General features: G+C 42.2%; 1 protein-coding gene across 1 annotated transcript; it reads left to right on the forward strand.

Annotated features, from left to right (window-relative positions):
• Positions 1 to 8: 8 nt before the first annotated feature.
• LOC116417417 lies at positions 9 to 2,356 on the forward strand. The gene is made up of 6 exons (XM_031930437.1): positions 9 to 306; positions 377 to 511; positions 578 to 1,491; positions 1,557 to 1,796; positions 1,878 to 2,147; positions 2,209 to 2,356. Exons 1-4 carry the CDS (start codon positions 41 to 43, stop codon positions 1,721 to 1,723), a joined length of 1,482 nt encoding a protein of 493 aa, XP_031786297.1. The 5' UTR covers positions 9 to 40; the 3' UTR covers positions 1,724 to 1,796; positions 1,878 to 2,147; positions 2,209 to 2,356.
• Positions 2,357 to 11,076: the final 8,720 nt, after the last annotated feature.

Consider the following 11,076-nt stretch of genomic DNA (forward strand, 5'->3'; position numbering starts at 1 on the left):
AACTATGGAAAACCGGTGACACATATGCGACCTTTTTTTCATGCGATATGCGCATGGGCTTAAGTTATCCGATTCGGAGAGATGCCCAAATTTCGTACGCTTCATGACGGAGGACATGGACGTTGACTTAATGTCTGGCAATGCTGAAGTAGTTCAAATTCATATAGCCAACACGATCGAGCCAATGGACGATTACGCTGTTGTCATTGACTATTCCAAGCTGGGTCACGATGTTTTTAAAAAGGCAAAGGATGCATGTCGTTACAGATCCATGTTTCTACACGACTACGGTCATGTAACTTCCAGGTTAATATTAAATATTTATGATTATAAATAAATAGTCGTTATAGAACATTTAATCGTTTTGATTTCGCAGGCTATGCTCATCTTCCGCGTTGTGGGACAACGTCACCTATGTACAGGCATACCTACCCGAAATTCACGCTTACATGTGTCGGCTTCGGAAAAGATGGGGCAGCGTGACAGGATACGTAGTGGCCGGAGGCTACAGGTACATCGACAAAACATAATAACGTACGCGCATATAATGATATAATGATACAATGTTGCATTTCAGTTGTTTTTTGAATACGCTTCCATTACACAAAAATATGAAACGATTAGTATCCGATGCAAAAGGTCGAATGGCAGATTATAAAACTGGTTTCGAGGTACTGAGAACGTCAGCTTCCTTGAGAATAGAAGAAGTAAGGACTTTTCAAGGTTCAACGTGTTTAAAGAACGCACAAAATTCTTTTGAGAACGTAGGCTTCTTGACCAGCAGCGCTAAGAAATTCTTCGAATGCGGTTCCGTGTGCGTAGCTAGCAACTGGACTAGATATATGACTTGGCGTATCCAGGGAGATTTGGATTTTCTAGTTAAGTGTTACGATCTAGTTAATGCAACGGCAGGGAATTCGCTAACACGAGCAACCATAGAAGAGTGTTACGATTCCGAACTGCGTTTACGTTATTTTTTATATGGGCGTTGGCCTAATTGTCCCGATGCCCGTATTACTTGGTTGCTGAATAGTCCAAGGGAAGGATTCAGAGGTGCAAATGTTGAAGAAGGCACGTATGTATTTAGGCGACAGACTGCTGGTGAAATGCTCAAGCTAAGCGAGCGACGACAGTTACGGCAACCTCCCATCACCTTTAAGGATGAGTTTTTCGGATGGCCATTTATGAAGGTGGCGATTGTTGAAATGACGCAGTACTATCCCGAAGAGGAAACAGACTTGGACAAGCAAGCCAATCAAACGTTGGATTTAAAAATTCATTTTTTGATGACAAGGCTTATCGGATTTTCCCGATTGAATCACGGTTTCTCCGATTATACTTTTCGTTTTGTCGAACATGCTTTTTCTAGACGAGCTATACAAACCATGATATTAAAACAAGGCAAAGATCAGATGGAAAAAGCTTACATAAGTGGTGTTGTTCCAGTGTCGACTCTTGTTAAGAGTATATTGAATCCCAATACAAAAACAGGTAATTAATAACAGATCTAAATTTACTTTACCGATTAATTTTCAATTCTCTTCCTTTATTTATAGGCATGTTAATCAGAAGCACCGTATATCTACCCGAACCCATGGATCATTGGCAAAATGTAATTCGGAATTTCGTAAAAAAACACGTTCAAGTATTCCCGATGGCTTTGCTGAGCAAAAAAGCATCATCAACGTTACAAATGGTACGAGATTCGGGACCCAACAGTTAAGGAAAAAGAAGAGGCACATACGCTCGATCCCGAATATATCAAATGCCTCAATCTCAAGCAGTTTCAACCAAAAGTTTGTAAAACATTTAATCTTCCTTGACAACTTTGTTTCTGTTACTTTTATAAATAATCATCGAAACAATCACTCTTTCAGAAGATAGACAGAAGATTATTAAATTTAAAGCAAAACAAGTCGATGGTTAAGCCATCGGTGTCATCCAAGGCCTCACAGACGGAAAACACTACTTGCGAAAACGTTGTATACAAGCAAAGAAAATTTAATGTAAAATTATTCCTCGAGCGACAATCGTCAAAAAAAAGACGCCCGCCTACGGAAATGGTAGAGGACAAGAATGAGGACGAAGTCAGTGACTCTGATAAATCGACGTCATCATCGTCAACGACAGCAGAAGCAACATCAGAGGTAGATATTTCATTTGAACAAATTTTTCTAAGAATAATTAAATTTAATGTTTTGTTTTCAGACGGATGCATCCATTCCTGTAGCGACAGCGGCAAACAGAAGAATAAGAAGACGCGTAAAAATACAATCGTCATCCTCATCTTCGTCGTCGTGATATGAATTAAGAAAAATGTAATTAAAAATACACGTATTAATGCATCATTTGAAAATTGTCTTGTTCTTTTAATGCAGCCGTGATAATAAGCCATCTGGCATCACGACGGTCCCAAGCCCGATAATGCAGAGGGAAGAATAAAGACTAATAGAAAAAAAATTAACTTGAGAAATTAAAAGGTTTTATTCCTTTTTTGTAAATTTTTTTGAGTATTACAGTAGTACAACTCCTTTATATTATTTATTAACGATTTTATTCAATTGATTGATCGCGACAATATGTCCGGTAAACTCTCCGGGCGTACAAAGCAGCAAGTTCAGGAGAGATTCTTTAAAATTCTCAGAAATTCACGGCTGAAGACTACAGAAGACTGATGGGGTAACGTTAAGGAGAATCGTATTTTTAATTATCACTTTAGCTTCTTTTATCCGAACATATAAACTTGGGTCAATCAAATTTTTAAGCATTTCGGGGCTGGGGCAACGATGTCCACAGTCTTTCGTGGCAAAAGTCTAAAGTCATGACAAAATGGCAAAAAATCTCTGAATAACATCCTAACAATCGGTAAAAAAGTGAAATAATTCACAAGAATCTTGAGAGAGGTCATGAAAAATCATTATCGCGGGAAAGGAGTCACAGTACTTGTCGTATGTTGAGGTAATTTTTTGACTATTTCGCCGTAAAAGCAATCACCTACACAGTCTTGTACGAAATACAGAAAAAGCAATTGACTTACAAAAATATTACAGAAATCTAGAAAGACGCGTAAAAAATTGTAATGGCTTGGGTTAATTCTAAACCAACAAAAGCACGCGATGAATGCAAATTGAATCAATTTTAGTCGCCAATTGAGGCTACAAAACCGCAGAAACTAACTCACCCAATAACCCAACAAGCTAAAAATCAGCTGAAATCTCAACTCGGTAGTAAACATTTTTTAGCAGAGTTGGGTCAGCGTAACCCAACCCGCAAAAGCTGAGTTAATCTTAACCCAAAACATCTGAAAAATGCAAAAATTGAGTTATTTTGAACACTGAAAAAATTCGAAAAGCTGGGTCAATTTAAACCCAAGGGAGCCCTAAAAATTGTGAAAACTAACTCAACCAGTAACCCAACAAGCAGTTAAAATAGTTTTAAAAGTTGAGTTAATCTTAACCCAATAACCCAACAAAAACACGCGAAAAGGGCAGAAAGCTGAGTTAATTTTAACCTAATTAGACCCCAGTTGAAGTAAATACTAACCCAACAAACTAAAAACTAACTCAACAAACGTCTGCGCGTCCTAAATTAACCCAACAGGTCATCCCAATAACCCGTCAACAAGCGAAAATCAGCTACAATCTCAACTCTAACGAAGTAAAAATCGAAAAATTTCGCGCAGGCGCGCGCTTTTTTCTAGCAGAGCTGGGGTCAGTGTAACCCAATAACCCGAAATGTTAACCCAAGATAACCCAACTCCACCGCCAGCGACTCTCGCGCGCAAAGTTGAATACTAACCCAAGTTGGGTTATTGGGTTATTGGGTTATTGGGTTATTGGGTTATTGGGTTATTGGGTGTTATTGGGTTATTGGGTTATTAGGTTATTGGGTATTGGGTTATTGGGTTATTGGGTTATTGGGTTATTGGGTGTTATTGGGTTATTGGGTTATTGGGTTATTGGGTTATTGGACGGTTAATTGGGTTAATTTTATTGGGTTATTGGGTTATGGGTTATTGGTTTTGGTTATTGGGTTATTGGGTTATTGTGGTTATTGGGTTTATTGGGTTATTGGGTTATTGGGTTATTGGTTTAATTGGGTTATTGGGTTATTGGGTTATTGGGTTATTGGGTTATTGGGTTACGGGTAGTGGATTTAAGCATTTCAGTTTTAGAGAGATCGCTTTACCTTTGCTCGCCTTCGTCCGATTTGCTGATTAAATTATCATCGATCTCGCTGCGCTCGGGCAGGTGGATTTAACAAGCGCGCGGTGAAGGTTTATTTAAGCATTTCAGTTTTAGATTGACTGCCCAGGGGCAAGTGGATTTGGGCATTTAAGTTTTAGAGAGACGCACGTGTTTCCTCGCCTTCACTCTTGCCGATTGTTCATTATCGAACTCGCTGCCTCGGGGTAGGTGATTTCTAAGCATTTCCAGTTTTAGAGAGATCGCTTGACTTTGCTCGCCTTCGTCCGATTTTGCTGATTAAATTATCATCAAACCGCTGCGCGGGCAGGTTTATTCTGAGTAACTGAAACATTTCAATTTTAGAGATCTCCCACCTTCCTCCGACGGCCGGACTAAATTATCATCGAACTCGCCGCGCCTCGGGTAGGTGGATTTCTAAGCATTTCAGTTTTAGAGAGATCGCTCGTTTTTGCTCGCCTCTCCTTCGATTTGCCGATTAAATATTATTTCTCAAACTGCTGCGCGGGGCAGGTTTTATTTGAGTAATTGAAACATTTCCAATTTTAGAGAGATCTCTACCTTCCTCCGATTTGCCGATTAAATTATTACCGAACTCGCTGCGCTCGGGGTAGGTTGATTTAAACATTAAAGTTTAAGATTGATCGCTCGCTTTTACTCGCCTTCGCGATTTGCCGACTAAATTGAGCATCGAACTCCGCTGCGCTCGGGGTAGGTGGATTTAAACATTTCACTTTATAGTGAACGCTTCGCCTTGCTCGCCTTCCTCCGATTTCCAGGTACAAATTATTAATACTCCACTCTCGCTGCGCCGGGGTCGGTGGATTTAAGCATTTAAGTTTCAGAGAGATCGCACGACTTTGCTCGCCTCTTCTGGATTTTGCCGATTAAAATATTATCGAATCCCGCTGCGCCTGGGGTAGGTGGACGTAACATTCCCAGTTTAACATTGATCGCTCGCTTTTTGCTCGCCTCCTCGATGAGCCGACTAAATTATTATCGAACTCGCTGCGCTCGGGGTATGGATTTGGGCACAAGTTTTAGAGAGATAACACGACTTTGCCTGCCTTCTTCTGATTTTACCGGATTAAAATTATTATCGAAACTGCTAAAAGGGGCAGGTTTATTTGAGTAATTTAAACATTTCAATTTTAGAGAGATCTCGCCTTCCCTCCGATTTGCCGACTAAATTATTTTCCTCGAACTCACTGCGTTCTGGGTAGGTGGATTTAAAATACTTCAGTTTTAGAGAGATCGCTCGCTTTTGCTCGCCTTCCTTCGATTTGCCGATTAAATCATTATCGAACTCGCTGCGCGGGGAAGGTTTATTTCTGAACATTTTAGTTTTAGAGTGACTTCGTCTTAGGGCAATTGATTTAAGCATTTAAGTTTCAGAGAGATCGCACGACTTTGCTCGCCTTCTTCTGATTTGGCTGATTAAATTATTATCGAATTTCGCCGCGCCGGGGTGGCAGGTGGATTTAAACATTTCAGTTTTAGAGAGAACGGTCGACTTTGCTCGCCTCTCGTCCGATATGCCGATTAAATTATCATCGAAACCGCTGCGCCGGCAAGTTTATTTGAGTATTTCAGTTTTAGGATATCTCCTCGCCTTAGGGCGCAAGTGGATTTAAGCATTTAAGGTTTAGAGAGCGCACAACTTTGCTCGCCTCCCGCGATTTGCCGACCAAATTATTATCGAATTCGCTGCGCTCGGGATAAGTGGATTTTAAGCATTTAAATGTTTGAGAGAACGCTCGCCTTTGCTCGCCTTCCTTCGGTTTGGTTGACTGAATTATTATCGAACTCGCTGCGCGCGGTGAAGGTTTATTTAAGCATTTCAGTTTTAGGATTGATCTCTCGCCTTAGGGCAAGTGGATTTAAGTATTTAAGTTTTAGAGAGATCGCACGTTTCTCGCCTTCTTCTGATTTGCCGATTAAATTATTATCGAACTCGCTGCTCTCGCAGGTGGATTTAAGCATTTCAGCTTTTGTATATCGCTTGACTTTGCTCGCCTTCGTCCGATTTTGCCGATTAAATTATTACCGATCTCTGCCAAGCTCGGGGTAGGTGGATTTAACATTTCAGTTTATGATTGATCGCTCGCTTACCTTCCCGCGATTTGGCTGATTAAATTATCATCGAATCCCTCGCTGCGCTCGGGGAAGGTGGATTTAAATATTTCAGCTTAAGATTGATCGCTCTCGGGCTTTACTCGCCTTCCCGCGATTTGCCGACCAAATTATCGAATCCCGCTGCGCCTGGGTAGGTGGATTTAAGCATTTCAGTTTTAGAGAGAACGCTCGCCTTGCCTCGCCTTCCTTCGGTTTGTTGGACTGAATTAATATCGAACTTCTGCTGCGCGCGGGAAGGTTTATTTAAGCATTTCAGTTTTAGAGAGATCGCCCACCTTTGCTAACCTTCCTGCGATTTTGCCGACTAAATTATTATCGAATCCCGCTGCGCTCGGGGTAAAGTGGATTTACGCATTTAAACAGTTTGAGATCGCTCCCCTTGCTCGCCTTCCTTCGGTTTGCTGACTGAATTATTATCGAACTTCGCTGCGCGCGGTGAAGGTTTTCTATTTAAGCATTAAATTATTTAAGTTTTAAAGATGATCGCTTGACTTTGCTCTCGCCTCTTCTTGAATTGCCCATTAAATTATCATCGAATTTCGCTGCGCTCGGGGTAGGTGGATTTTAAACATTTCAATTTTAGAGATCGCTCTGCCTCCTCCGATTTGCAGACCAAATTATTAATAAACTCTGCAGACTTGGGGTGAGGAATTTGGCACCACTCTTATAAGTGAACTCCTTGCCTTTGCTCGCCATCCTCCGATTTGCAGACCGTACTATTGCTAATGATTTGCCGAATAAATTATTATCGAATCCCCGCTGCGCTCGGGGTGGTGGATTTTAAACATTTCACTTTTATAAGTGAACGGCTCGCCTTTGCCTTCGACTTCCTCCGATTTGCAGACCAAATACTAAATTTCGCTGCGCTCGGGGTCGGTAGATCGTTGGAGCATTTGGGTTTAGAGAGATCGCACGACTTTGCCTGCCTTCTTCTGACGGCCGATTAAATTATTATCGAACTCGCTGTGCTTCGGGGTAGTGGATTTAAACATTTCAGTTTAATATTGATCGCTCGCTTTTGCTCTCGCCCTTCCTTCTTCGATCAGCCGACTAAATTATTATCGAACTCGCTGCTCGGGTAGGTGGATTTTAAAACATTTCAATTTTAGAGAGATCGTCGATTTTTACCGCCTTCCTTCGATTTGACCATTGAATTATTATCAAACTCGCGCGCGGGAAGGTCTATTTGAGGATTTCAGTTTAGAGTGATCTCTCGCCTTAGGGCAAGTGGATTTAAGTATTTAAGTTTTTAGAGAGATCGTAATGATCTGCTCGCCTTCTTCTGATTTGCCGATTAAATTGATATCGAACTCGCTGTGCTCGGGGTAGGTGGATTTAAGCATTTCAGTTTTAGAGAGATCGCTTGACTTTGCTCACCTTCGTCCGATTTGCCGATTAAATTATTTATCGATCTCCTGCGCTCGGGGTAGGTGGATTTAAACATTTCAGTTTACATCGATCACCGCTTTACCGCCTTCCTGCGATTTGCCGACTAAATTATTATCGAACTCGCTGGTGCCGGGGGTAGGTGGATTTTAAACATTTCACTTATAAGGAACCTCGCCTTGCTCTCACCGGGATTTGCAGACCAAATTATTAAGCAAACTCGCGCGCGGGGAAGGCTTCTATTTGAGCATTTCAGTTTTAAGTGATCTCTCGGGTCTGTGGGCAATTGGATTTAAGCATTTAAGTTTCAGAGAGATCGCACGACTTTGCCTGCCTTCTTCTGATTTGCTGATTAATTCATATTGAACTCGCTGCGCTCGGGGTAGGTGGGATTTAAACATTTCAGTTTTAGAGAGATCGCCTGCCTTCCTCCGATTTGGCAGACCAAATTATTACTAAACTCTCTGCACGGGGTGAGTGAATTTAAGCACCACTTTATAAGTGAACCCACGCCTTGCTCGCCATCCTCCGATTTGCAGACCAAATTATTGCTAAACTCGCTGCGAGCGGGGAAGGTTTATTTAAGCATTTCAGTTTTTTAGATTGATCTCTCGCCCAGCGCGGATTGGCATTTAAGTTTGTGAGAGATCGCACGGCCTGCTCTGCCTTCTTCTGATTTGCCGATTAAATTATTATCGAACTTGCTGCGCTCGGGGTAGGTGGATTTCAAAACATTTCACTTTATAAGTGAACGCTCGCCTTTGCTCGCCTCCTGATTTGCAGACCAAATTATTACTGCAACCTCGCTGCGCTCGAGGTCGGTGGATTTAAGCATTTAAGTTTTAGAGAGATCGCATCGACTTTGCTCCGCCTTCTTCTGCTTTGCCGATCAAATTATTATCGAACTGCTGCGCGGGCAGGTTTATTGGAGTAATTTAAACATTTCCAATTTTAGAGAGATCTCTCAGTCTGATTTGCCGACTAAATTATTCTCGAACTCGCCCGGGGTAGGTGGATTTTAAGCATTTCAGTTTTAGGAGAGATCGCTCGCATTTTGCCTCGCCTTCGTGCGACGGCAGAATAAATTATTATCAACCTCGCAGCGCTCGGGGTAGGTGGGCTTAAGCATTTCAGTTTTAGAGATCGTCGGCTTTTTACTCGCCTTCCCGCGATTTGCCGACTAAATTATTATCGAACTCGCGCTTCGTGGGGTAGTGGATTTAAACATTTCACTTTATAGTGAACGCTCAGTCTTGCTCGCTTCCTCCGATTTGCAGACCAAATTATTACTAAACTCGTTGCGCTTCCGGCCGCGGATTTAAGCATTTGCTCTTTAGAGAGATCACGACTTTGCTCGCCTTCTATTTGCTGATTAAATTATTATCGAACTCGCCGGCACTGGGGTAGGTGGATTTTAAACATTTCAGTTTAACATTGATCGCTTCAGCTATTGCTCGCCCCTCGATGAGCCGACTAAATTATTATCGAATTTCGCCGCGCTCAGTAGGCGGATTTACACGGTGCCTTTAGAGATCGTGTACCGACTTTGCTCGCCTTCTTCTGATTTCCTACTGATTAAAATTATTATCGAAACTGGCTGCGCGGGGCAGGTTTATTTGAGTAATTTAAACATTTCAATTTTGTGAGAGATCTCTCGCCTTCCTCCGATTTTGCCGACTAAATTATTCTCGAACTCACTGGCAAGTGGGTAGGTGGATTTAAACATTTCCCAGTTTTAGAGAGATCGCTCGCTTTTTGCTCGCCTTCCTTCGATTTGCCGATTAAATCATTATCGAACTTCGCTGCGCGCGGGAAGGTTTATTTGAGCATTTCCAGTTTTAGAGTGACTCTCGTCTTAGGGGCAATTGGATTTAAGCATTTGCCTTTTAGAGAGACGCATCGTCTTTCCTCGCCTCTTCTGCTTTGGTAGCCGATTAAATTATTATCGAATCGCCGCGCCTCGGGGTAGGTGGATTTAAATACTTCAGTTTAAGATTGATCGCTCGCTTCTTTACCGCCTTCCTGCGATTTGCCGACTAAATTAATATCGAACTCGCTGCGCTCGGGGTAGGTGGATTTCGCCATTTCAGTTTTAGAGAGAACGCCTGCCTTTGCTCGCCTTCCTTCGGTTTGTTGGATCGAACATCGAACTCGCTGCGCGCGGGGAAGGTTTATTAAGCATTTCAGTTTTAGAGAGATCGCCCACCTTTGCTAACCTTCCCAAGTGATTTGCCGACTAAATTATGATTGAATTCATACGCCTGCAAGTGGATTTCACGCATTTAAATGTTTGAGAGATCGCTCCCCTTTGCTCGCCTTCCTTCGGCTCTATTGACTGAATTATTATCGAACTCGCGCGCGGTGAATGCTTATTTAAACATTTCAGTTTTTAGATTGATCTCTCGCCTTAGGGCGCGGATTTAAGTATTTAAGTTTTAGAGAGATCGCACAACTTTGCTCGCCTCCCTTCCGATTTGCAGACCAAATTATTATTACTTAAACTCGCTGGTACTCGGGGTCGGTGGATTTAAGCATTTAAATTTTAGAGAGATCGCTTGACTTTGCTCGTCTTCGTCCGGATTTGCCGATTAAATTATCATCGAACTCAGCGCCGCCCTCGGGTAGTGGACAAAGGTTCAGTTTTAGAGAGAACGCTCGGCTTTGCCTCGCCTCCCTTCTGATTTGCAGGTCGACTAAATTATTAGCGAAAGAAGGCGCGCGTGGCAAGTGGATTTCAAGCATTTAAGCTCTTGTAGAGAGATCTCACGTCTCTTTCCTCGCCTTCTTCTGATTTGCCGATTAAATTATTATCGAATTTCGCTGCGCTCGGGGTGGGTGGATTTAAGCATTCTAGCTTTAGAGAGATCGCTTGACTTTGCTCGCCTTCGTCCGATAGCGCCGATTAAATTATCATCGAACCGCTGCGCCGGGCAGGTTTATTTGAGTATTTCAGTTTTAGAGCATCTCGCCTTAGGGCAAGTGGATTTGGCATTTAAGTTTTAGAGAGATCGCACAACTTCGTCTTCGCCTTCCTGCGGATTTGGTCGACTAAATTATTATCAAACTCGCTGCGCTCGGGATACAAGTGGATTTAAGCATTTAAACATGTTTGAGAGAACGCTCGACTTGATCGCCTTCCTTCGGTTTGCTTGACTGAATTATTATCGAACTTCGCTGCGCGCGGTGAAGGTTTATATTTACATTAAATTATTTGGGTTTTAAAGAGATCAAGTTTTGACTTTGCTCTCGCCTTCTTCTGGTTCGCTCCATTAAATTATCATCGAATCCCCGCTGCGCTCGGGGTAGGTGGATTTAAACATTTCAATTTTAGAGAGATCGCTCGCCTTCC

Source organism: Nasonia vitripennis, chromosome 4 (genome assembly GCF_009193385.2).
Source record: "Nasonia vitripennis strain AsymCx chromosome 4, Nvit_psr_1.1, whole genome shotgun sequence".
Taxonomy (NCBI): Eukaryota; Metazoa; Arthropoda; class Insecta; order Hymenoptera; family Pteromalidae; genus Nasonia; species Nasonia vitripennis.

What these genes read in the sequence shown, in the direction of transcription:
- LOC116417417 (XM_031930437.1), top strand. Translation starts at nt 41, where the DNA reads ATGCGATATGCGCATGGGCTTAAGTTATCCGATTCGGAGAGATGCCCA. An exon ending in TACGGTCATGTAACTTCCAG is followed by an intron (nt 307 to 376) that starts GTTAATATTAAA and finishes TTGATTTCGCAG; the next exon opens with GCTATGCTCATCTTCCGCGT. An exon ending in GAATCCCAATACAAAAACAG is followed by an intron (nt 1,492 to 1,556) that starts GTAATTAATAAC and finishes CTTTATTTATAG; the next exon opens with GCATGTTAATCAGAAGCACC.